This window comes from Leptodactylus fuscus, chromosome 1 (genome assembly GCF_031893055.1).
Source record: "Leptodactylus fuscus isolate aLepFus1 chromosome 1, aLepFus1.hap2, whole genome shotgun sequence".
Lineage (NCBI taxonomy): Eukaryota > Metazoa > Chordata > Amphibia > Anura > Leptodactylidae > Leptodactylus > Leptodactylus fuscus.
In genome coordinates, this window is record NC_134265.1 from 63,190,881 (window position 1) to 63,218,011 (window position 27,131).

Sequence of the window (27,131 nt, forward strand, 5' to 3'; positions counted from 1 at the left end):
GGTAGTTAGGGGAATGATAATATACTTGTCTATTATTTGGCTGTTGTAAGGACTTTTCACACACGTCATCACTGATAATATATATATACATAAAATGATGGTCATTATTTATATCACTTTCTATTGTAAATGTTCTGTTTTCAGGGTGCTGAGAGACAGAGGGCATTTTGGCAATGTGCTATTGCACTGGCAGATAATCCAGAATGGATCGGTTTTACAGCCTGGCCAGGAATTTGCTGAAACATGGGGTGCTATTTGGTTTAGTGACGGAGATGCTTTCAAATATATTACGCTCCATGCGGTTTCTGATCAAATTCCTGAATTCAACGAGTTTTATACCTTACAATTGGTCAATATTTCTGGTGAGTATCTTTTACAGCATTGTCAGAAATCATAAGAGGGGTTTAGCCAAAGTGGGATTTGGTTTCAAAATTATAAAAAAATATTCTTGTTTGATAAATATTGTTGGTAGTGTACTGAAATAGTTGTGCCAGAGGGATATACAGTGCAAAAATAATATGCTATACAGTGCTAAGACCAAGAGTGCCATGCAATGCCCTGACTACAAAAGCTATAAAGTGGGCAGACCAATAACGTTACATAACACCCAGACCTATAGTTCCATAGGGTGCCCCTTTTTCCTTACCTGGCTTATCTCAGATTTACAAGGCCTGTGGACAGGTATAGTAGGGAGTAGATGATGCCCTCCTATATCAGACAAAGGAGGGCACTATGTCATTGGCATAAAATAATGTCTTGCACTGTTGTTCTGCTTAACCTGACTTGCTTGACACTGCCTGTCTTGCAATATGTACCACATTTATTACAACACTTCCATATATCTTTTTTTACTTAAAGTTGTTTAAGATATACCATTCTTAGCAAATGTGGGCCACTATGTGGTATTGGTTGGTGCTGAGCATGGTCCCTTTCCTAGTTTTGTTATGGGGGCCCATAGCTGGGTGTTATACCTCGGTGAACTGCACCTCTTTATTATGTTTCCAATTTTTTTAAAAAAAGATCCCCTGTCTTTACTGTATTCGGTTACCTTTAGTCCTCTATCATGTAGTATCCTGTGTATAGAAGTGAGAACACATACAGTATTACTGCCCCCATAAGGGAGACTGTATTGAGCTGATCAGCAGTCAGTTCTGGTATATTAACTGTGGTCACTATGTAATGAGAAAACCAAACAGTATAGGTTTCCAGTTATTTGTATTAGGAAGATGAGACTCCACGGACTGTTATACCCCAAACCACCCACCCCCACCATACCCACCACTCCCCCCCCCCCCCACACACACTTTACTAGCTTTGGCAATGCCAAATATCTATTCGGACGTGCCAATAAAGCTTTTTTGATTTGATTTGATTTGAGTAAGCATTAATCAGTACCGTAATGAACATTGTATGATCACAGTAACTCTCCAATCAGGCCCTGTGGAGAGCACTACATTTGCTACGGCCATTCAGACCAATCTACCATTGTCTTGAGATGAGAGCCACCAGACCCAAAGAGGAAGGTGAACAATTCCCCCCACCCCCCTATAGAGCTATACCTCAGGAGCAAAAATAATTCTTTTCTGACCCTATGTATCTACCTTGATCACATGTGTCATGCCCTGGATTGCAGTGATAGTTTCTCTTTATAAGTGATGAGAATCTTAAAGAAAACACCCCTTCTATTATAGGGTATATACAAACCAGGCTACTCCTTAAGTAAAACTTTTTATTTTATAAACCACTTTAAAACTGAGGCCCCACGTTGCAGAAACACAGCTTTTTTTTGTTGCAGACTTTGTTGCATTTTTTTGAGCCAAACCCAAGAGTGAATTGAGCAGAAGATAGAAGTATAAAGTCTCTAGATCAAAAAACAATGTAGCAAAATGTACAATCAAAAAGTTGCATTTCTGCAATGTGAGGCCTTAACCTAAGAGCTTTACTTATATACAAATAAATATATTTTAGCCAATGGGAAAGCTTCATTTAACATCATTGTGGTTGAGTTTGCTGCTAAATATTATACTTGCATTACACAGGTGGATTTCCAGGCCCAGGTGGTCAGCTGGCAGACACAAATCTAAATGTTACTGTGATGATTCCTTTCAATGATGATCCATTTGGAGTGTTTGTCATTGGAGCAGAGACACAGAATCAGGAGGTGGCTGAAGATGTTATGTCAATAGATGATATGAGATACGTGACCAATATCTCCATTTGGAGACGTCAAGGAACATTTGGAGATGTTCGTATTGGATGGGAAATTTACTCTACAAACTTTAAAACTGGCCTTCCTCCTATGGTGGATCTATTGCTTATTGCCTCATTCCCACCTTCTGTGCAGTTGAAGCCACATATGCGCAGGCACCACAGTGGTACAGATGCCTTATTCTTCAGCGGCGATGAAGGAGCATTTGGAGTGATTCAGTCACAGTATTACCATAGTTTAAACACCACACTGACCAACTTTACTTTCTCAGCTTGGACCATACCAAATATAAACACTAATGGATTTATTATTTCTAAAGACAATGATAATGGAACAATGTATTATGGCGTGAAAGTGGAAACAAATGACTCTTATATCATGATCCTGTTATACTATGTCACGTTTGGCTCTAATACTACTTATGTAGCTAAAGCTGGAGTCTCAAAATTTATGGAACAAAATGTCTGGACCCATATACTGATTACTTTAGATGATGGATTTATAGAGTTCTATATTGATGGAAACCTTGTCCCTGGAGGAGTGAAAAGTCTTAAAGGAGAAGCCATAGTTAATGGTAGGTAAAATATTAATATCTAGTCTGCATGAATATATGATATTGTAGGTCTGACGGTATATCTTCTGACAGAAGGCTGCAACATACCTATTGTATAGGCATAAAGATATTGGCTATATGGTTCATTTGGAAAAAAAAATGTATACCACTTTTATACTGTGCCCTTCTCCGTATAGATGTGTCTTTCCTTTATTTCCTTTTGGCTCAATGTTTGCCGATGACTATCTTTTCAAAACTGTATGATTTCCTATACTGACAAAAAAGGTATCCCATCAGAAACCAGCCTGGGTACTTTTCTTTCGTCTTCTGTCAGGTGAATGGAGCCCCATGGGTACAATATGCCAGTAGTAGGCCCCAAACATGATGTAAACTGAGCCTAAGATCTTACTAGTACTGCAGATTGCTGATAAAATGTCATAATGCGCCTTGTGGGTGCTCAGATGACACAAAATACTGAACTTAAAGCAATAATTTACAAAAACAGTGAAAACAACCTGAAATAACTCGATAAAAAAACCAATGAAACAAACAGGTTTCATAGTTACTGAAATAATTGTGAAAAATTTCTTCGTCTAGTATCTTAATTGGTGAAAAGAATAACAATCCAGAAATTGTGCTAATATTCCAGGGTCAAAATTAATGAATTATTAGGAAGAAGCAATTGGATGCTTTAGCCGTAACAGAAGCTGTAATAGACCTGCATTGTGAGTTTCACTTTCTATTTATACAAGAAACACCAGAATAGCGCAGAGCAGGTCAGGGCATTGGAGGGAACACATAACTTCATCATAAAGCTGTCAGTAAGTTACTCCGTAACATTTTACTATTCCCAGGCTCATTTTCAAATGTTTTCAAAAAACAATAATTTTACGGCAGTGCTTCCTTAAAGGGATCCTATTAGAGATGAGCGAGTACTGTTCGGATCAGCCGATCCGAACAGCACGCACGCATTGAAATGAATGGAAGCACCTGGTACTTCCGCTTTGACGCCGGCCGCTTAACCCCCCGCGTGCCGGCTAAGCATTAAAACTCAATTTTTTGTCCCTAACACGTAGGAATAGCCTTAAAGGGGACCTTTTACCATCTTCAACGTGTCCAGCTTATTGCATCTTTTAATAGTTACTGCTCCACTGATTCTGGAACAGTTGGAATTATTTTTCTAGCACCCACCACCATTCCCGAGCAATCAATGTTGTTAATTTTAGTTCTTCATGCTTTGTACTGTCAGGAGGGCGGTGTCAGGCAGGAGCAGACAAGGGGTGTGACTGTGAGCTCTGACTCTGGCTGCCTCTGATTGGAGCTCTGAGCAACGCCCCCTGCCTGACACTTCCCTTGTGACATTACAGAGCTTAAATAGCACATCAGGCATCAAAACTACCTGTGCTTATTACTCAGGAACTGTGGGGGCTAGAGAGAAAATTCCAACTGTGCTGGAATCAGTGGAGCAGAGCCTATTCACAGATGCTAAGAACTAGAATTAGTGGAGGTGATGAAAGGACCTCTTTATGAACGGCTATTCTTCTCCTACCTTTAGATGTCTTCTCTGGGCCGCCGTTCGATATAAATCCCGGTTTTCCTCGGTATGCAAATGAGTTCTCTCGCAGAACTGGGAGCGGACTGCAGTGCTCAAACAGCACTGGGGGCATCCACAATGCTGCGAGAAAACTCTCCAGCGCCGCCTCCATCTTCTTCTGGAATCGCCTCTCTTCTCGTTTTCTTCCAGCGCAGGCTTCAAACTTATAGGGCAAAGCCGACTGACCATCAGCCACAAGAAAATGGCCGCTTACACAGTATTGTAATAGGTCATTTTCTTGTGGCCGGCAGGCAGGCGCAGTTGGTTGCCTGAGGCCTAGAAGATTTAAGCCCGCGCCGCAAGAAGACACAAAGAAAGCCCGTTCCTGAAGAAGATGGAGCTGGTGCTGGAAATTTCTCTCGCAGCATTGGGGATGCCCCCAGTGTTGTTTAAGTGCTGGGGCCCGCCCCCAATGCTGCAAGAGAACTCATTTGTATACCGACGAAAACTGGGATTTATACCGAACGGCGGCACGGAGAAGATATCTAAAGTTGGAGAAGAATAGCCTTTCTTAAGGCTATTCCTACGTGTGAAGGACAAAAAAAAAAATTGAGTTTTAATGATAGGATCCCTTTAAGACCAGAGTGCTTCTTTGAGTACAGATTGTATTGAATTTTTATATTTTTATAGGTTTTAGGGAGTCTTCACACGGAGTTACGCTGCTTTCATTCTGAACGTAAAAACACATTCAGAATGAACGCGTAAAAAGCAGCTCCCATTGACTTGAATGGGAGCCGGCATACATGCGCTCCCCATTGAAATCAATGGGGGGCTTTTTTCCCCTATTGCTTTCAATGTATTACGCGCGTATCACATTGAAGGCAATAGGGAAAAAAGCCTCCCATTGATTTCAATGGGGAACGCACGTATGCCGGCTCCCATTCAAGTCAATTGGAGCTGCTTTTTACGCGTTCATTCTGAATGTGTTTTTACGTTCAGAATGAAAGCAGCGTAACTCCGTGTGAAGGCTCCCTTACACAGTTTTACTCTCAGAGATCATACGTAGACAATGTAGTTTGTTATCTACAGACTAGGATCAGAAATCTGTAACTTAACTTTAACTATTTAAGAGTCCAGCTATGTAAGGCATGATTGTAGAAGGATCTAGGTAGAAATTCTTACAGCAAAAGAATTTTCTGTTTTTAGGATGAGGAATATACAGAACTAGTAATGACTAGATTGCGGCCAATGCCATTAGAGAATATAACTAAGGAAGCTGATAGACGCAGTAGCTAAATAATGTTCATGGATCAGGAAATGGTATTTTAGTTATAATATACAATATATTACAGTATTTTATAAAAGGTAGAGAAATAATGAGACCATAATGAAATGTAGGTTGTCATATATGGTCATTAATTTAGGATTCATTGTATAAAATGATGGAGAAATGGGCAAAATGAGACTCTCAGCTCCATGTTACAATGTGATGAAAAGATTTGTAAATTGCTGCTTTGAAGAATATTTTCATGCAGTGTAGTATAAGTTGGTTATTCGTAGTTGTTTTCTATTCCAGGTCCAGGAACCTTGCATGTTGGCGCTGGTATAAATGGCGGCAGTAGGTACACTGGCTTTCTCCAGGATGTCAGAATATATGAACAGAGACTTTCTAGATCGGAGATCACCGAACTTCACGCCACTCCAGCTAAAAATGATCTGCACCCAATTTCTGGCTACTTGGAATACAGACAAGGAGAAACACACAAGTCATTTGTTGTGTCTGCCCGGGATGACAATGAGGAGGAAGGAGAAGAACTCTTCATGCTAAAATTGGTGTCTGTGTTTGGTGGAGCAAGGATTCCAGAGGAGAATACAACAGCTTCAATAAGGATCCTGAAAAGTGATAACGCCAATGGCTTGTTTGGCTTTACTGGACCGTGTATTCCTGAGGTGAGAAATGAAAGAAGAACATGAATTACAATGTCACATTCATAACATTACAAATGCCAACATGTTTCATGTTTTGTGTTTTAGACGTCAGAAGAAGGGTCTACCATCTCTTGTGTTGTGGAGCGCACTCGAGGGGCACTGGACACTGTATACCTCTTCTATAGCATCATACAGACAGACCCTGGGGGTGCCAATGTCCCAGTAGCTGACTTTACTGCAAGCAGTGGAAATATCACCTTTTTGCCATCCCAGAGAACAAAGGTAATAATATGTGTGTATTTATGGCATGTATAAATACATGGAGTGACTTCTGCTCTTTATGTTTACTTGGTATATCAAGAAAAAAAGTTATGGTACTGTGTGGTTTTATGGTGGCTGGTTTATAGGTGGTTAAAACAGATGACCAAGTTGGGGGTGTTACAAATTATATATACTATTCTGAGTGTTGTGTACCATTCAGTGTACTGACATTGTCAGTCACTTTCCCATATAGGGCTTACAATTTACATTCCCTATCAGTATGTCTGTCTAGTGTGGAAACCGGAGTACCCGGAGGAAGCCCACACAAGCACAGGGTACGATTGATCAGCGCAGCATACAGAAGGCGTATTTATCTGATGGTTACAGTTGTGTGTTCTACTAGATCTTCTATGACTTTGTTCTACGTAACAGGAATTGGATTATTGGATCTTCTTTAGCTATTTTAGATAAATGGGAGAAAGCAGGTGTAATTGGGTTATTGCTTGTGTGAATATTTTCTTGAAAGGAAATGTTCTTCCAACCATTTGAGAACATGTTTTTGTTGGAGGGCACAAAAGGATGAAAGAGTAAAAAAAGAAGGTGGGATGGGAAAAAGGAAAATGTAGAGAAACAAAAATACTGGTATAGTTTGCTTTTTAATGTTCAGGCTTGAGTCCATTTTTCAGATAAATACATGTACTGCTTTTCTGTCAAAACTTCCCGCATTTTTTCCTGCCAGTGTGGTCATTTTATGATAAAATTTCCATGATAAGTTTTCCATGTGCTCTGATTTACATATTGCATTCATGGTAAGCGGGAGATTGAAAAGATGGGGTAACACTTAAAGGGATTTCCACACCTCCTTGTCTCTTCTTCTCTCTTCCTGTATTCTTCAGCAAGCTGAGCGGAGTGAGCTTTAACTGTTTGATAGACAGAACACTATCTCACTAAATTTGGACCTTGCCTTTACCATGAGAGATTATTATGATTGTTAAAAATCTAATATAAATGCAAATCAAATAATATGCGCAATAAATGTTTATTACATTACACAAGTCTGGAGAGAAAAAAACTTATGTGCTCCAGGACAGAGAGTCAGTTTGCAATAAATTTACTGTTAGATATGTGTTTACATAGAGAGATAACAAGCAAAGTACAAACACGCAGTGTGAGCCTTTATCTACAAAATTCAATTATCTAACCTGATAACTGAAAGAGCAGGATATAACCACCAAATTACAAGCTTACTCCTGAGAATTCAACTACCCTTTCTGGGAGCAGTGAGCTGTGTCACTGTTCTATACTGAACATTAAAATCAGATACAAGTCATGCAGCAAGGAACCACTGTGTCAGCTTGTCCCTAAAGATTTTCTCCAACCCTGTTTCCCCAGGTAGCTCCTTCCATAGTGAGCTGTTTTATTTGTCCATATGCAGTATACTTGTTATATTTCCTGACCCCAAATTAATACATGTTTATGTGCTTATTCATTTGCAATTTGTTTGTAATAGGTGTTAAATCTGGATGTTCTAGATGATGATATTCCAGAACTTATGGAGCATTTTCAAGTAACTTTGACACATGCCATGTCTGCTGATGGGAAACCTGGCTCCACACCCACCAGTGGAGCCAGCATAGATCCTAATAAGAAATCAGAAGATATTACCATTAATGCAAGCGATCACCCTTATGGTAAGAGAGTATTTTGATGAATAGAGTTTATTGTTCTGCCTGATTGATCAGAGAAGTACATGCCATCCATCTCAATTCTAGTTTTCTGGTGTAAAAAAAAAGTCAGCATTTTCAGATTGATCAAGCTTGATATTGCACAAAGCTTGCAAATTTTTACGTGGCCTTGCCACTTTTCTGAAAAGTCAGCAGGTTGTAGCCGTCTATGAGCTGGCAAATTCACTACAATGTATGCAAAAAACTAGTATAAATTGTTCGTATGTTACCTAGTTACGATTTCTTTCAGTTGCGCACATACGGACCTGAGCCATGTGCCTCTTAATGCATCTCACACCTATGCATAGTAGGTAGACATGAGCGAACACTGTTCGGATCAGCAGATCTGAACAGCACGCACCCATAGAAATTAATGGAAGCACCTGTGACGCTGACTTTGCCAGTGGCCGGCGTCACAGGTGCTTCCATTCATTTCTATGGGTGCGTGCTGTTCAGATCGTCTGATCCGAACAGTGTTCGCTCATCTCTAATAGTAGGTCAAGACTGGCAAATGTAATGGCACTCTTAATGAATTCCCCTCAAAATGTATTGCAATATTTGATTCAAAGTCAGAGTCGTGGCACACTAAGGATCACAACTAGAGTTGAGCGAGTACTGTTCGGATCAGCGATCCGAACAGCACGCACGCTTTGAAATGAATGGAAGCACCTGGTGCTTCCGGTTTGACGGCAGCCAGCCGCTTAACCCGCCTCGTGCCGGCTGCGTGCATTGATTTCAGTGCGTGCATGCTGTTCGGATTGGCTGATCCGAACAGTACTCGCTCAACTCTAATCACAACATCACTCCATTTACAATTTCATTTAAATTAGTGAAGAATTGCAGGGTAACCTGATGATCTTTGGTCAGTCGACGGGAGGTGCAGACAAAGTTGCTGTGTACCCTTAGCCTAGTTTCTCTTGCTTCAAATATGCAACATGTGTATATTATATATATATATATATATATACAGTATATATATATATATATATTTATATATATATATATATATATATATATATATATATATACATACATATATATTGTGGGGAACCGCTCAGGTAGATGCTCGGTAGCAGTGCATTAATTGCCTTTGCAAAGGCTCAAATAAACAAAACAAAACCCTAAAAAACTAAACTAAACACAAACAAACTTTTCCCTGTCTATACAGGAGACTGGCTACCAGACTCCCATCTTGGCAACAACAGTGGGTGGCACAGTACCTGCTTTGTATGTTCAGTCTGAATAGGTCAGCTCTGTCAGTGTGGTGCCACACTTCCCAGTCTTCACACACAGACTATTATCAGGCCTTGATTACCCAGCTGACCTCCCTGGTGTGGGTTTTTACCATACACCCTTTAGGTGCCTGGCTGGAATGTACCTGTCTTCCCAGACCACACCCTTCACTCTCTCAAAAAAAAATAAAAAAATAAAAATAAATATATATATATATATATATATATATATATATATATATATATTTTAATTTTAAATTGTTGAAATACCTATAGCATATTCACTTTTCTATCTTGTAGCACACTGCATCTTACTGTATCAAACTGCAAATCCTCTTGTAAATTCACATTTAATTTTTTCTATATGAAAAATCCTTTGTAATCTAATATGTCCCTAACTACCTACAATAGTTGGAGGAGGGCACATGTTCATAACATACCAAAGAACCTTTAGAGGGCCTTTTGCTATTGGGGCCCGGTAGCTTCATGGTTTTTTTAATGTATTTTATACAGGACTGCTTCAGTTCTCTGTGGACCCTCCTCCAAGGCCAGGTGATAACATGACTATTCCCGCAAAATCTGTTCCCTCCATAAAAGTCAAGGAGGAAATAGGACAAGTTAAGCTGCTGGTGGTTCGAGCTCAAGGACTCTTGGGACATATAAGAGTTGAATACAGGACCTCTCCAATGACTGCGTCCAGTCCTCAGGACTACCAGGTGATGAGTGTGGAATAGTGTAATTGGCATGTAGCGTCCAAAAAAGTTATTCAGCTTACAAATATGTCTACTATTTTTGTACCTTAAGGAAACAGCAGATTTTCTGGAATTCCAGCCTGGAGAGCGATATAAATACATTTATGTTAACATTACTGACAATGCTGTCCCTGAGCTGGCCAAATCCTTCAAAGTTGAGCTGTGGAATGCTAATGCAGGTGGTAAGTGCGACAAAGTTTCTCAGATTCACTTGATAAAAATCCTTACACGTTTTTTTGTTCCATTTCATTTTTAGCATTTATGACATTTTGACATTTGGTATATTGTATTTGTGATTTTGCTATTTCTTCTAAGCAGCACTAATCTCCATACAGTCAATGCATAATATCAATCATCCCATCTACACAGTGCTTTTTAGCTGTGTTCTCCATTGTGGGGCCTTAGCGACACCTGCTACCTCCTCAGTTTACATATCCTTACAGCTTGTCCTTCTTGGTGTGTTACAATAGTAATGCTGAGGAGTTTATAAAGACCATTGGGCTTTGTCAATTGTCACAGCAGTGATTAAAATGGAGCTTGGGCCGGGGTTGGTTACCACCACCTTATCCTTGACCATGTGGTACAACTAGACTTGGAGCTTCTTGGCACACATCTCATTCCTATCACGCACGGGTTACTTTCTCACACCAGTTTGCTAAGATTGTGGGACTTTTGTGTTGTGTTGCACACAATCTGGACTGTGCTCCTCTCTCCGAAAGCCTCATGGTACATATGCCTGTGAAATTTCATGATGTAACAGGACCCCTTATTTTATATCCCAAAATATTTTAGTGATTGCAGCAGTTCAGTATATGGTATACAATGTATATCTGTAATTGACTGCATTGTCCAATAATCAGGTTCAGCTTAGCAGAGAGTTACTCAAGCCCTTAAAGGGGTATTCCCATGTACATAGTTATTTTTAAATTTGTACATAATTAAAAGTTAAACATTTTTGCAAATATAAGTAATTAAACATTTTGCAGAGTTTTAAAGATTTTCTCTAAATATCTTGTGGTCACAGTCTTGTTGTCTTGATTGGTTGTCAGTGGATACGACCATGAATGCAGGAACTTTCTAAGGTCAGAAAATCAGCCATGATTTCCTTATTATGGCCGGGATATCTTCTGATACATGTAATGTCCCTGACTGATAACCCGGATACAATAAGAAAATCATAGCTGGGTTCCTGACAAGTCCCAGACCTTAGAAAGTTTCTGCATTAGTGGTCATATCCATTGGCAACCGATCAAGATAACAGACTGTGACCACTAAGAAAGTTAGAGAAAATCTTTAAAACTTAGGATTTTTAATTACTTATATTTGCAAAAATGTTTAGCTTTTAATTATCTACAAATATAAATATGATTATGTACATGGGAATACCCCTTTAAGTACCTGGTCTGATGGACAGTTCACAGTAATGTGATGGACACACAGGAGCACAGCTCTTTACAGGTCTGATATCTGAGCTCTGTGCTTTGGCTGTAACAAGTTGTGTACCAGTGTGTATATCACATGATTATGGACTGTATATCACATGACCATGGACTGTATATCACATGACCATGGACTGATTTCTGTTCACTGGAAGTAAGCAGAATGAATGACATCAAGCAGAGATCTAGAAAACCGTGAGGAATTGATACAGGAAGTATAGTGGAAATTTGTAGAACTGTTCAATATACAACAATAACATTTATTAAACTGGACAACCCCTTTAACATCTCATCACAATTACCAGTGATGTTCCACAGATAAACTTCAGTGAGCAACCATGATAGACAAAGAAAGCAAGTTACAAGTGTAGCTCTGTCATATATTCACACCAGGCACATATATATATCTATCTATATATATATATATATATATATATATATATATATATATATATATATATATATATATATTATATACACACTTGCCCCTACAGAAGTTGATTATTTTGCAGAACACAGTGCTAGTCAGGTGCGTACAAGAAAACTGTATTGTGGCTGGTAATGACTTGTATCCTGGGCCCGCTGAGATGTGCGTAGCCATTGTGCTAAGTGTGTAATGGCCACGGTTGGCTTAGCCATTTAGTTTATAGAATCTCCTTTTGTCCTTTCAGTATATAAACTCTGTACAATATATATATCTATAGTACAACACCTCACCTTCTTACTTCCTGCATGCTGAGGTCCTCCCTCAGGTCTTCATAGCAAGCGATATTTACGCAGCTATACCTCAGACATCAGTAAGGTTGTTCTGCGGTAACCTTACATTTACTCTACTGTTACTCTCATTAATGTAAAGTTTCCCTCTGCTCTACTTGCTAGTAATGCTATCAGTCTCCTGTCTACCTCTTATATGTGTATATATGTATATGTGTCTTCTGTGTGTCTCTTCCTGAAGTGGCTGAACTCTTTAGGGACGATGCGTATGGTAGTGGTGATGGTGACATGGAACTCTTCCTTCCAGCTGTACACCAAAGGGGTAAGCACTTTGCTTTCAGTCCTATCTTCTTACTACAGTAAAGCTATTTAACATCAATGTATAACTTTATCTATATGTTTAGATAATTAACCCTTGGTACATAATTCACTTCAAGTGCAAATCCACCTAAAAGGTAGTTTGCCATCAGTAACCAGAATTTCAACCCAGCTCCACAGATAGATAGGTTATAGTCACCTGAATCACATGGTGTTTTTCCCTTGGGAATGGGTACCTCTTTTGTTGAAAGGTCCCCCTTATTTGTCAAATGAGTCCTTTGGAACAAGGGAGTTGTTGTGGCTCAAAAGAGGTAAGAGGCAATGTTGCTATTGCTCCAAAGAGTTAATTCATATATTGACAAAAACGGCGACATCTTGGCAACAGGGGTACCAATTCATAATGGTAAAACATGTTTTGATTCAGAGGACCCTAATCCATCTATCTGTTTGACTAGGTTGATATGCTGAGTTCTACTGACACACTCCCTTTAAGGTGATCATAGATATTAGAACTAGGGATGAGCGAGTAGTACTCGATCGAGTAGGTATTCGATCGAATACTACGGTATTCGAAATACTCATACTCAATCGAGTACCACTCGCTATTTGAATGGAAAAGTTCGATGCAGAACCAGCATTGATTGGCCGAATGCTATACAGTCGGCCAATCAACGCTGGTTCTTCTCCTACCTTTAGAAGTCTTCTCCGTGCAGCTTCCCCGCGGCGTCTTCCGGCTCTGAATTCACTCTGCCAGGCATCGGGCCTGGGCATAGCCGAGCCGGGCATGCGCAGTCGGCTCTGCCCAGGCCCGATGCCTGGCAGAGTGAATTCAGAGCCGGAAGACGCCGCGGGGACCCTGCAAGGAGAAGACTTCTCGGAGGATCCAGCCCGACCCTCACTCGTGGACTTGGTAAGTATAATTTGATCGAATGTTGCTTACTCATGAAACGAGCATTTTCCCACCATAGAATATAATAGGGTTCGATATTTGATTCGAGTAGTCGAATATTGTGGGGCTACTCAAAACGAATATCGAACCTCGAACATTTTACTGTTCCCTCATCTCTAATTAGAACCCAACCCACAGCTTGGCTTTCACTCGCTGATCAGCCACAGATCAATGAGGAGGATCAACTGAGTGGCTTGTGCCGCGGGTTCTGGTCCAGTAGGACATTATTTCATTTGTATTCAATAGAAGGCAGATTCAGGGTTGAGGTTGGCCCTTATTTTGAAGCAGGATCTGCTTCAAAATCAGCAAAAAATTACTTGTGTGAACTTACTTCTTAAAGTAGGAATGTATACAAATTACTTAACACTACAAATGTTCTAGAAATGTATTAGCTTTATTTGCTTTTGGGTTCAGGGTGCAGTGTATATATGTATATATATATATATATATATATATATATATATATATATATATATATGCGCACATATTAATGGGATGCACATGATCATGGGCTAATATTCATGATAAGTACTGTGATGGCCTACTGAAGAGAAATAATGTATCAGGAGTTTAGGCATTGTCAGTATATAATATCAAAAAGCTGTGGTTTGAGATTAGAAGGTAAAAAATAAACATTGAAAAATATATAATTATTTTAGCCAGTTGGCAATAAAGTTGTTTTTGGTGTAAAGTAAAGCACCTCTTGTATATTTTAATTATATTACTAATACTACTACTTTTGTTTACTATCACATTGGTTTTGAACAGCTAGCCTGGGCATTGCCTCGTACATAGTAGTCATCATTGAAGACTCAGATGACGCTCACGGAGTATTTGAATTTGGACTCGACTCTTTGCTCAAGAACACAACTGAGCCTGAATCTGGAAACAGCGCTGTGTCATTTCAGGCAAGTGCAACCTGTTCAATCGAGAAAACATACATATATTAAACTTTCCATTCAGTATTGTGAGTAACAATACAAACAGCTCCAAAAAGAATAGATCTGTCTCTAAAGTGACTCATGGAACTGATGCCATGGTCAGCTAATGTGGGCGATGAGTGGATGTGTTTGGTGTAAGAACTTCACAATGGCCACTTTGGGTGAGTGGCGCTTTGGCTGCGTGCAGGTACATGAAAAGTGCGTCTGTAGTGTTAGGGTTAAATCACATACAGAAGGAATTGTAGCAGAAATTTATGCGACTGTTCCATTAATCTAAAGTAAATCCATGTCTATGGCACTAAACTTTTTTTCAGAAAAGTGCTACCGTTTTTAGGCAAACAGTCCTTAACTAAATTCGACCTTAGTTAAGGGTGAACACTTCTGCATCTATTTTAGGCTGCTGCAAGAGATATACCAACGGGATATGCCATAAATGCCCATAGATCCTGATCCCAAAAGTCAAGAATTAAGGTCAAGAATTAACTCCTGTTTTGTGGCTAGAGTGAAAGGAAAGCTGGATGTGCGTGTTCTGCAAATAGCTTGTTCCAAAAATAACCAATCAGATAGCCTCAGTAATTTTTGGACCTTCAGTATAAGTGAATGCAGAGATCCATGCATGCACAGCCATCTGTACTGCGGCTACATAACAGAGATCAGGAACCCCTGTTCTTGAAATAGGTGTGGGTGCAAGATCTGTAACTATCAGACATTTATTGCATATCCTGTACACATGCGCAGCCACAATGAGACCAAAAACTATACAATTTTCTTATGGATTATTAAAATACTGATATGTATACTGACTGTGTATGACTTGTTCATTGTTAATGGCTGCACGATTTTGCAGTATAATGCTATAAACATCTGGCCTTACCCTAAGGACCCTTTTTCTTCATTATTGCCATATCCTTCACTAGGGGAAACCATAATATGTATCATTTAATTGCCAAATATTTTTTTTATCAATGCCTTTGCCTTTTGTAGGTTTTACGTCACCGCGGCACCTTGTCTTTGGTGTTTGTGTTTTGGAAAATAGAATCTGACCCACTTGGAGACTTGGCATATACATCTGGCAATGTAACCTTCCAAGTTGGACAAATGGAGGCAAATATAACAGTTCTTGTGTCTTCTGATGATGTTCCAGAGCTGGATAAAGATTTCTCCATTATAATTACTAATGTATCCAGTGGACGACTGGGGAATTTGACCAGAGCTTCACTTACCGTTTTTGCTAATGATGACCCATATGGTCTTTTTATTTTCTCTGAATTAAATCGGCCCATAAAAGTTGAAGAGAAAGATCAAAATATTTCTTTAACAATAAAACGGTTAAGTGGCCTTATGGGATCGGTCATGGTTACCTACCAAACTATTATGGACTCTGAGACATTTTCATTTTTCCCACCGAATATTGCAAGAGCCACCCAATGGAAAGACTACTGGCCCATCTACGGAAGTGTCCTCTTTACATCAAATATCAGTGAAGTCCAGATCCATCTCCCCATTTTTGATGATAATGATCCAGAGAGATCAGAGTCTCTCTTTGTTGAACTATTCAATGTCACATTGGTAGAAAAAATGCAAAGTCGCCCTGGTAAGCTATATTTTGATATAATTTTACATATAGACCTATTAGGATTTACAGTGTTACTTTAGGAAGTTTTCCAAGTTCTCTGGTCCAAATGGATGCAGCATGGAAGTAGAAAGGTCTTACTTTTACAGTATTTTATGTACAGTGCATGCTTCAAGTGGGCAGAGCAGGAAGTCTGTGAGATACAGCTCCACCCAATATCTACAGAGCAGGAAGTCTGTGAGATACATCTCCACCCAATATCTACAGAGCAGGAAGTCTGTGAGATACATCTCCACCCAATATCTACAGAGCAGGAAGTCTGTGAGATACAGCTCCACCCAATATCTACAGAGCAGGAAGTCTGTGAGATACATCTCCACCCGATATCTACAGAGCAGGAAGTCTGTGAGATACAGCTCCACCCAATATCTACAGAGCAGGAAGTCTGTGAGATACATCTCCACCCGATATCTACAGAGCAGGAAGTCTGTGAGCTACAGCTCCACCCAATATCTACAGAGCAGGAAGTGATGTCAGAGAAAGGAGGTTTAATTTTGTCACCTTCTGTACCAATCAGTAACAATGATTGAATTTTTACTTCAAACAACATAGGGGGTGTTCTGAATGATCCCCATGCTGCAGGTGGATTAGTCTCATTTATGACAAGGCACACTCCATGTTATTAAGCATTCGCATCCTCAGCACTATATTGACAGATACACGAACATGTGGCTGGAGTAGATTTCAGACATCATTTATGCCCATAAATTGCCCTCATCCCCTTTTGGAACATGGTGAGGACAGTGTAAAAACAGCCATTGCAACAATATTTATTGCAAGTGCCATTGAAGAAGGTTTGAAACTTTTAACACCCCAAAAGTGACGTAAATTGTTAATGACTTTCCCCATAGACTTTCTGGAACGTTTACTTGATGTTGCATAAATTAAGAATGAAATACTTCCTTAAAATGCTAATAATGCTTTATATGCATAGACTGGGAAACATTTTATAACAGTTTTGTCTTACTCTTTTCTTCAGTTTTTAATTCCCCACGTCTTGGATCTAAAAGTGAGACTGTCGCCCATGTCATTATAAACGCCAGTGATGATGCATTTGGAGTTCTTCAACTTTCTACCACCTACGTCCGCATTGCTGAGAGTTATGTTGGGCCAATAATAAATGTCACTAGAACTGGCGGGATGTTTGCTGATGTCTCGGTGAAATTTAAAGCAGTGCCAATAACCGCTACAGCCAGTATGTGTAACCTTAATTCATTCTATTAAGATTTCGCACATTAATGTTCTTAATATGTTCTTAAGTATCTTAAGTTGAACTTTTTTCTTCTGCATTCAGCAAATATCTTAGATTCATAACATTTTTTATCTATTTTATTGTCTTATTGAATCGGTCAGGTGAAGACTACAGTGTAGCTTCTTCAGATGTAGTTTTACTTGAAGGAGAAACAAGCAAAGCTGTGCCAATATATATCATCAATGACATCAACCCTGAAGTGGAAGAGTCTTTCCGGGTATTGCTATTAAATCAGACAACTGGTGGAGCCTTAGTAGGAAACGTAACAGAAGCCATCATAGTTATTGAAGCATCAGATGATCCCTATGGTTCCTTTGGTAAGAATAATATGTCCTTCGCTTTTCCTGTTTTTACCCATTTTGAGTCCTTTTATAGGCAATCAGAATCCAGCACCATAATGTGTACTACCTCCAGATTTTATGTCGAGTCAGTAACAACCAGGGTTTTCAACCATAGTTAATTTTTGCCCAGCATCTGTGATTTTGATTTATATTTTAATGTATATTCAATTCTGCTTTTCAGTTTATCTGTAAAATGTTTTGGATGTCCATAATTTTTGTTAAAGGATGCAGGGTCGGCTCCAGGTTTTTATGGGCCCTTGGGCGACAGAGCCTCAGTGGTCCCCCTTGTAAAGGAGGCGGGGGAGTTGAGACACTGTGCGTCACAGATGAAGTGAGTGACATCACGCAGGACGTCACGCCATACCTCCCAATTTTTAAAGAGTAGAAAGGGGTAAAATGTGCGGTGTGCTCTGCGCGCCGCTGTAAATTTGGCTCCACCCACTTTTATGTTGACTCCGCCCATTCTCATTTATTTATCATGTGCTCCCACACAGTATAATCCTCCTACAGTCACCCGTAAATTATATGCCCCCCCTCCATCTCTCCCCCAGTTTCATATACTGTGAGCTGAGCTCAGCTCCTGCTTTAAAGCTGCGGCCCGGCTTGCGTGTGTAAGCGCGATGTGATGACGTCATCGCGCCTACACACGCACGCCGGACCACAGCTTTAAAGCAGGAGCTGAGCTCACGGCTCCTGCTTTAATCGCTTATGTATTCAGCTCATTGGCGTCCGACGGACGCCGATGAGCTGAAATCGGGACAGACAAGTGCTGGGGCGGGCAAGTGCCGGGGGGCCCCCAGAGGCTCTGTGGGCCCCGGCACTTGCCCGACTATGCCGTGCGCTGACGCCGGCCCTTAAAGGATGGCTAAGTTTTCATGAGAAGTTAAAATATCTGAAAGATCTAGATGGACAGTCCATTCTTTGACTGTTTAAGCCATAAAATTTGGTTTCCTAGGTTTTTCTAGGTTTTTTACTGCTAATAGCCTCATTATGGCTGGAACACATTTTACATTTCTCTCTGAGACAGGGGGCATGTACAATACGGAGCTGTCTGTACCCTCAAATGCATTATTACCACTACTGGTTTCTTTAAATGTAATTCTGACAGAAGTAACTGAAAAAGAGCAAACAAAAAATCTAGGAGATCCAGGGACACTAGACTTCAAATTCAAGTTACAATGTGGTTAAATAGATCCCAGATAGAGAAAATGAGAAATCTGAGCACAGGAATACTAGCATCCCATTAGCAATAACACTAACAGCTAGTCAGAAGTATACAGAAGTAGGTAGACTCTCCCTGCACTCAGAATTTGCAGACTCTTGTGTACCCATCTTAAGCTTGCTGGCTTCTAAAGACAGACCTTCCCTAGCAACAGGGAATAAACAGCAAATTAGGTAGAAGGGAGACACTTAGTCTGGTAGAAACTTTAAGACTGAGGCCTCACACTGAGGAAATGCAGCTTTTTTTGTTGCAGATTTTGCTGCATTTTTTGAGCCAAAGCCAGGAGTGAATTGAGCATGAAGTAGAAGTACCGTATTTTTCGGACTATAAGACGCACTTTTTTCCCCCCAAATTTCGGAGGAAAATGAGGGTCTTATAGTCTGAATGTGGGTTTGCAGCATGGCCGCGCTACTGCCACCGCTGGTTTTCTTCAGCGGCAGTAGCGCGGCAATCCGCAGGCCCCGGCAGCTAAGACAGTCCCCGGCATCTGCTGTAATAGACCGGCGGATGCCGGGGAGTGTCTTAGCTGCCGGGGCCTGCAGATTGCCGCACTACTGTCACCGCTGGTTTTCTTCAGCGGCAGGAGTGTGACAATACTGTCTTAGCTGCCGGGGCCTGCGGATTGCCGCGCTACTGCCACTGAAGAAAACCAGCGGTGGCAGTAGTGCGGCCATGCTGCAAACCCACTGCTCCTCCGCAGGTCCCGACAGTTAGTTAGCCCCCCCCCCGGCCTCATACCTTTAGTGATGCAGGCCGGCTCCTGCACGGCGAGGCCGCAGGAGCCGGCCTGTTCCGATGACAGCCGGGAGCCTAATGAAGGCTCCGAGGCCTGTCATAGATATTTATTACTATCGCGGCTGGTCTATGACCCTCCGCGATAGTAATGTATAGAATCTCCCATAGACGGCAATACACTTGTATTGCCGTCTATGGGACTTGCAATCAAATGATTGCAGGTTCAAGCCCCCTAGGCGGGGGATATTAAAATAGTAAAAAAAAACAAAAAAAACACTTAAAAAAATATAATAAAAAATAAAATAAATAAAAGTTCACCTCCTTTCCCTAGAATACATATAAAAGTATAACATTACTGTGAAACATATACATTAGGTATCCCTGTGTCTGAAAATGCCTGGTCTACACCTGGCCCCACAAAAAAAACGCCCTATACATCCCCGTACAGCTGCAGGGTCACCTGTCAATGTGGCCTTGCAGCTGTTCCAAAACTACAACTCCCATATATTAAATATTTTACCATTTTTTGCCTGAAAATTTTTTTTCCCTATTTTTCTCCTCTAAAACCTGGGTGCGTCTTATAGTCCGAAAAATACGGTACTTTCTATATATTTCCCATTCCTTTTGTTGCAGATTCTTGACTTTGGCTCCAAAATTTGTTGCAGAGTCTGCTTCTCTACAATGTGGGGCCTCAGCCTATAGAACTTTTTCAGGCACAAAAAATCAAATGCATTACATTTTGGTCTAGAAACACATTCTATATTAAATGAGAATAAATTGTCAGAATAGTTAGTGATCAGGTAAGCTGTACAGAAAACATTTCAGCCATCATTCCCAGGCTGCTGACCCAACTTTCAAACTTAATATTACAAACGTTGAAAATGGCAGCCAAACGCATAACAATAATTGACTTGTGGCAATGGGTCTGCAGATTTTTTTTCTGCAGTTTATGGGTGTGATTTGTTTAAATGCCAACCATTACACTACCATACATAGCAGTGGGTTAGTTGCTGCAACTAGTCTGGTGTAAACTCGCCCCATATGTTCTTGTCATTACACAGAGTTTGATCCTTTATATTTATATTGACAAATATACTTATGTCCAGTGCTAACAGTAAATGACAATTCTATCAGTCTTCCAGGTGACATCTGTCTCTATAGATGAACCTGACTTTAATCCAGCTCCTGTAAACCTGCCAGTAATTCGGAATGCCGGCACTCTTGGCAATGTTGTTGTTCAATGGGCCGCTACTATCAATGGGAAGCTTGCCTCAGATGACCTCCACGTGGCATCTGGCAACATTAGCTTTTCTGCTGGGCAGAGTATTCGGACCTTGTCATTAGAAGTCATGCCTGATAATGTTCCTGAAATTGAAGAGGTGAGTGAAAAATATTTCACATTGTTTTCTCAGATATGCTGCAATGATCTTAAAGATGTTCCAAATCTGATCTAATAAAAAGTGTTATTACATTGACATTCAGTGGCCTATCTAGGCCACTGTATAGGGGATGTGTCAGAATCTTCTGTCTGATGCAGGGGCAGACTTGTCATTTCAGGGTCTTCAAACATAATTATGTCTGGGGGGCCTTCTAATCAATTTTTTTAGGCCACACTCCTTCATTAAAGGAAGTACTCACCCTTTTTCAGATATAAAAAATATCTCTTTACTGGCTGCCACACAGTATAACTCTCCCTTTTTCTGGCCTCCACAGGATAGCACCTCTGTACTAGCCTCCACATAATATAATGCCTCCTTTATTGGCCAACCCAACAAATTGCACAGTATATTGCCCTGTTTTGTGATTTCCACACTGTATACTGCCCCCTTTTATGGCGCAACACAGTGCACTGTGTCTGTTATGACACCCACACAATGCATTGTCCTCTTTTATGGCCCCCATACAATACATTATTTACTTCTATGGCCGCCACACAATACATTGTTCCCTTTTAAGATCCCCATACTGTACATTGTTCTCGTTTAAGGCCCCCCCACATTAGGCAATTACCTATTGGATTATTCCAACAGATGATATTCACTCACCCATATTCACTTATATTTGCTCCTTCTTAGCTTTGTCTTTGCTTTGGCCTACACACGGTGCCAGGTAATACATCCATATGCTGAAAAACATCTGGACATCATGACATCAGCATCTGGATGTAGTGTTTGGTGTCCTCTGGAGGCCAAAGTAGAGCGGGCTTGGAAAGGAGAGGACAAGTAAGTAAAATATTGGCCGTTGCTGGTTGGAATAATCCAATAGGTAGTGACCAATTTACAAAAAAAAGCCCTCACTGTGGACCACCCTGACTTCTCAGGCACTTCTTGATCAATTCCATGGATTAAATTATAGCCAAATGCACCCCTGGTCCTAGATATATGTTACAAAGTATTTCTTATGTGTACCATCAATGGAAACAGAAAATGAGATGTGAACAGAGCCTATGTGACATGGTTTCCATTAGTTGGTTCATTTTGTTATGTCTGTATTGTCTCATAAATTAAGTTTATTTAAAGGAGCATTCTATAAAAAAACCCCCACTGTATTATACCACATGTCTAACTTAGGAGGGGTATCCATAGCATAGATATTGTGCGAATCAAGAGAATCCCTGTGTCATGCCCATTCTCTCAGCCCCTGCACTAGATATAACACAATACATCAGTTTTGCCTGGTATTCTTTTAACACACTGACCTTTGCTATTGTCCCTCATCGTACATAATATTTCAGCGTATGAATAAAATGACCATGTCTCACAGTATAAGGTGTTTAATATATGGGAAGAAAACATGATAAATGAAATTTTTCCCACTAGGTAATTTTAATACAACTCATTGGGGCCTCAAATGGGGGAACCATTGGACAGGATGGAGTGGCTAAAATCATCATTTCACCCAATGACAACCCCCATGGAACCATTGCATTTTACAAAACCTTGTACAAGATTCAGGAACCATTGGAGAAGAGTTCGATGGCAAATATTACCATCAGGAGGAGGTCTGTCCCGCTTCTTTACTATCTATGCTCTTAAATAATAAGATATCTTCCATTGTATTATCTGGATGGTTGTATGTGCATCAATGTAGAAGTCACCTAATGGGCTACATGCAATGGTTAATGGTTGGGGGAGAGTGAGCTGAACCATTTATATTTCCTAAATCACTGTCTGATGTGTCTTTGGGTACAGTATGCCTGGTGATGTAGAAAAGTTCTCTTGGGGAGCCGAGATATCACACAAGGTTTTTGTAGCCTAAACTGAAATAGATCCAAAGTGAAATAAGGATAAAGGAAAGATATTTACATTTTTTTGCTGCTGCTGTTTTTGCTCCAACATCATTTTGTTGTAAGGTTTAAAGAATAGAGATGAGTGAGTACTATTCGGAACGCCCGTTTTGAATAGCATGCACCCATAGGAATGAATTGACGCAGCCGGCACGCAGGGGGTTAAGCAGCCGGCCGCAGGCAAAGTCTGCCTGTCGGCCGCTTCCATTCATTCCTATGGGTGCGTGCTATTCGAAATGGGAGTTTCGAATAGTACTCGCTCATCTCTAAGAACAATGGTTGTTTGGTATTGACACGTCAGAAGCTTGGATCATTGGGTATCTGCTGTCGAGGCGGCTACTAGTGGCTAAAATAAAATACCAGGAGACAGCCAAGTACAACGCCTCTTTGGCTGTGATCAGTTGTGCTTGGTTCTTCTCAGAGAGGTGAGGTTAGATGTGTACAGTTTTATATGAGCCCTGTGACCAAATCATTCAACAATAATTACTACTATTTACAAATATAAAAAACAAGAAAACTTGATATTTTTGTATATTTTTTTTATATTTCCAACCCACTGGCTAACACGGTACAACAACGAACAATTTCCTTATACTATTTACAAAGCATAGATATTACCTGTAGATAAATGTGAAATGATATACAGCTCATCCTTTAGTAAAAGTCTATCACAAAGCCGGGATGCACGGAACCGGTAGACTTAAACCAGTGAAGAACTTATATAGCGAGATGTATGCTGGATTGCTGCCTCTCTCGCTATAATAGATATTACCTGTATGTGTTTTAGAATTTTTTTTATAATATTTCTTTTCTTTCTTTCTAGTGGGGGACGATTTGGCAATTTACAGTTACTATACAGTACTACTGAGATGGATGTGGTTGCTCTTGCAGTTGAAGGAGGACAGAATATGTTGTCTTACTTTGACTCTCCATTCCTAGGAATCCCATTGGTATCTTCGAGAACTGCTGTCAATGTTTCTTTAGCCAGAGACCCCCTCCAGGCTTGTGCCATTGCATGTCTTTACAACCAAGTATGCTCCTCTTTTTCCTATAGCAATGTCTCTGGCAATCTTCAGTGTTTCTGGATCACAGCGCTATCATATCAACTTGCAAACAGTACACAAGTTTGGACCTATAAGAAGAACAGTACCAGTGTGTCTGTGCTATTCAGCTCACAAGCTACAGCCGGGAGTGACTATGAAACGGTTACGGGGCAATGGTTCACAATGCAGGAGGGAGAAGAGTTTGCCAATATTACAGTTCCCATACTAACTGACAGTTTTCCAGAGTTAGATGAGCGGTTCATTGTGTCACTTCTTGAAGTCAGACTATTAAACATTTCTGCCAGCTTGAAGAATCAACCAGTGATAGGTCAGCCAAACACATCTGTGGTGGTGATCATGATGAATGGAGATGCTTTTGGGGTGTTTGCCATTTACAGCCGAAGTCCAAATGCCACTGATAGAGGGCGCCATGTGGAAGTGCATGAACAACCACATACAATAGTCCAGCTGGTAATAGACCGCCGAGAGGGCAGTCTAGGACAAGTCATAGTTGAGTGGGGAATCGTTGGAGGAACGGCGACCAGAAATTATGATTTCATAGGAGATGGAGAGCAATTAATCTTCGCTGAAGGTATGTTCTCAGTCTCTATAAATATAATTTAGGCTAGATTCACATTTGCATCATGCTCTCCGTCGTTCATATCCACCATGGGATCCAAATGACGGAGAGCCCGCTCGCTAAAACAGTGGTTACCCGTGGACACCTATTATTCCCTATAGTCTATAACGGGGTACGCCATTTTTATACTGAAACCAGCAGAGCAAAAAGTCTTCCTACAGGACTTTTCTCTCCACCGATTTTCTGCGGAATCTACAACTGAGTCTATTACGGAAACTCTTACGCAGATATGAACAAAGCCTTAGGGATGGCAGTCATGTTCTGTTTTCCAACGCTGTATGTAAGAGGACCTGTTACTAAGTACAAAATGTTAACTGGCTTACATCATTTGACTGCTTCTGTGCTCCAGATTAATTTGGCATTGTTTTAAAAATCTTTTAAAACGTTCAAAAGACACTGCCCCATGATGGTTATATGTAAATTAGCTCTTATTCTCCAAGGGGGCTATAACCTATTATTTTCTTTGACAAGATATAAAGGTACACTTAAATAATGACAGCAAATATACATATAAGTCCCTAAATAGTGTTATATGGAAAATTTATTTTAAAATATATGAAATCCATTTAGTTAACAATATAATGAAATTTCAGAAAAATGTAACTAAACTTTTGACAACTTTGGATCTTCTACCAGTATTTGTGTCATAACTAAATGTTGTAATATACTGTATAGTGGCGTAACTAGGAATGGCGGGGCCCCGTGGCGAACTTTTGACATGGGGCCCCCCAACACCGAAGATCTCGACCGAGTCCCTCCTACGCATTCCTGCACGCTCTATTATGACCAATAGTGGACCCTACACACAGTATTATGCCCCATAGTGGCCCCTGCACACAGTATTATACCCAATAGTGGCCCCTCCACACAGTATTATGTCCCTTAGTGGCCCCTACAGGACTAAATACTGTCACGTCACCCGCTGACCGCTATACCAGGACAATTGTGGATAAAAAAATCTGGTCATGTGCATTACAATTTAGTAACTCCATGTGCCTCATATTAATAGAAGTTAACCCCATTATGTCCCTCACATTAACCCCTGTGTGCCTCACCATAAGAGTTACTGATATGTGAGAGACATGGAGGTAATAATAAAGTATCTTCATTACTATTACCTCCATATGTCTCACATATCAGTAACTCTTATGGTGAGGCACACAGGGGTTAATGTGAGGGACATGATAGGGTTAACTGCTATTAATATGAGGCACATGGAGTTACAAAAACAAAAGTAATCACCCCAAATGCCTGATATTAATACGTATAGTAACCCCAATATGTCCTGTGTACCTGATATTAATAAGTATAGTAACCCCAGTATGTACCTGTGTACCTGATATTAATAAGTAACCCCAGTATGTACCTGTGTACCTGATATTAATAAGTATAGTAACCCCAGTATGTACCTGTGTACCTGATATTAATAAGTATAGTAACCCCAATATGTACCTGTTTTCTTTCTTTAGTTTCAGTTTCCTGGAGTAGTTTCTTCTTCTTCTCCTCTTGTGTGCAGCTCGGCAGGGATAAGCCCCGCCTCCTGGGCTCTCCTCAGCCCTCTCATTGGTGGGCAGAGGACAGGCAGAGAAAGGGAGGGGGGAGAGAGGGGGAACGTCCTGAAGCGCTGAGAGGAGCCAGACCTGCAGCTCCTGTGTGTCAGCCGTTGCTGCAGCTTCGGGGCCCCCTGTTGGTGGAAAGTATTCCACCAACAGGGGGCCCCGATCATTATACTTGGGGGTCCGAAAAGACCTCCGAGAATAATGATAGCAGCGGTAGCAGCTGTCACCGGGCCCCTAATGTCCCGGGCCCTGTGGCAGCTGCTTCTGCTGCTATGGTGGTAGTTACGCCACTGATACTGTATTAACAAATTTTGTCACCTTTCTGTGAAATCCTGCATTCTATTACTCTCTCCCTTGCTTCTGTATTGATAGATGTTTCTGCCTCTCGCTGAATGTTGCTGTGTATGGAATACAGGCTTGAAGTATGGGGCTGTGTAGCATGTAGAGAGAAAATGAGGGGACGGTTTATTCAAACGTTATTTTCAGTCTCAAGCATTATAAGAAATTCATTTCTTTCATATGACAAGGTTAAAATACTATCTAAATTATTTCCAGAGATATCACTGGTTGAAAACAGTCAGGATTAGGAGATTTATATGAAGCTGTATATTATATAATATATATATATATATATATATATATATATATATATATATATATATATATATATATATATTGATATGATATAAATATCTTAATCCCAGCTGTGTTTTCAGGTTTTTGGTCAGAGATTTGGTCAGAAAAAATCCGCTGAGGAAAATTCCTGAGGCGTTGTTTGAGGCATTTTTTGAAGCGTTTTTAGAAGACTTCAATGAAATTTTTTCCACGTGTAAAAAACGCGTCAAAATACGCGCCAAAAAACGTG

At 40.4% G+C, this 27,131-nt stretch overlaps 1 protein-coding gene across 2 annotated transcripts in view; it reads left to right on the forward strand.

Annotated features, from left to right (window-relative positions):
- Positions 1-27,131, forward strand: part of ADGRV1 (adhesion G protein-coupled receptor V1) — a 355,871-nt gene that overhangs the window by 63,293 nt on the left and 265,447 nt on the right. For both annotated transcript variants that reach the window (XM_075271519.1, XM_075271528.1), the window contains exons 19-33: positions 145-362; positions 2,040-2,783; positions 5,873-6,246; positions 6,331-6,507; positions 7,997-8,177; positions 9,956-10,158; positions 10,247-10,376; positions 12,589-12,669; positions 14,383-14,522; positions 15,540-16,149; positions 17,168-17,383; positions 17,542-17,757; positions 20,873-21,117; positions 22,558-22,739; positions 23,848-24,659. In XM_075271519.1, coding sequence (XP_075127620.1) covers positions 145-362; positions 2,040-2,783; positions 5,873-6,246; positions 6,331-6,507; positions 7,997-8,177; positions 9,956-10,158; positions 10,247-10,376; positions 12,589-12,669; positions 14,383-14,522; positions 15,540-16,149; positions 17,168-17,383; positions 17,542-17,757; positions 20,873-21,117; positions 22,558-22,739; positions 23,848-24,659 — 4,529 coding nt within the window. The remainder of the gene's footprint in view (positions 1-144; positions 363-2,039; positions 2,784-5,872; positions 6,247-6,330; positions 6,508-7,996; positions 8,178-9,955; positions 10,159-10,246; positions 10,377-12,588; positions 12,670-14,382; positions 14,523-15,539; positions 16,150-17,167; positions 17,384-17,541; positions 17,758-20,872; positions 21,118-22,557; positions 22,740-23,847; positions 24,660-27,131) is intronic.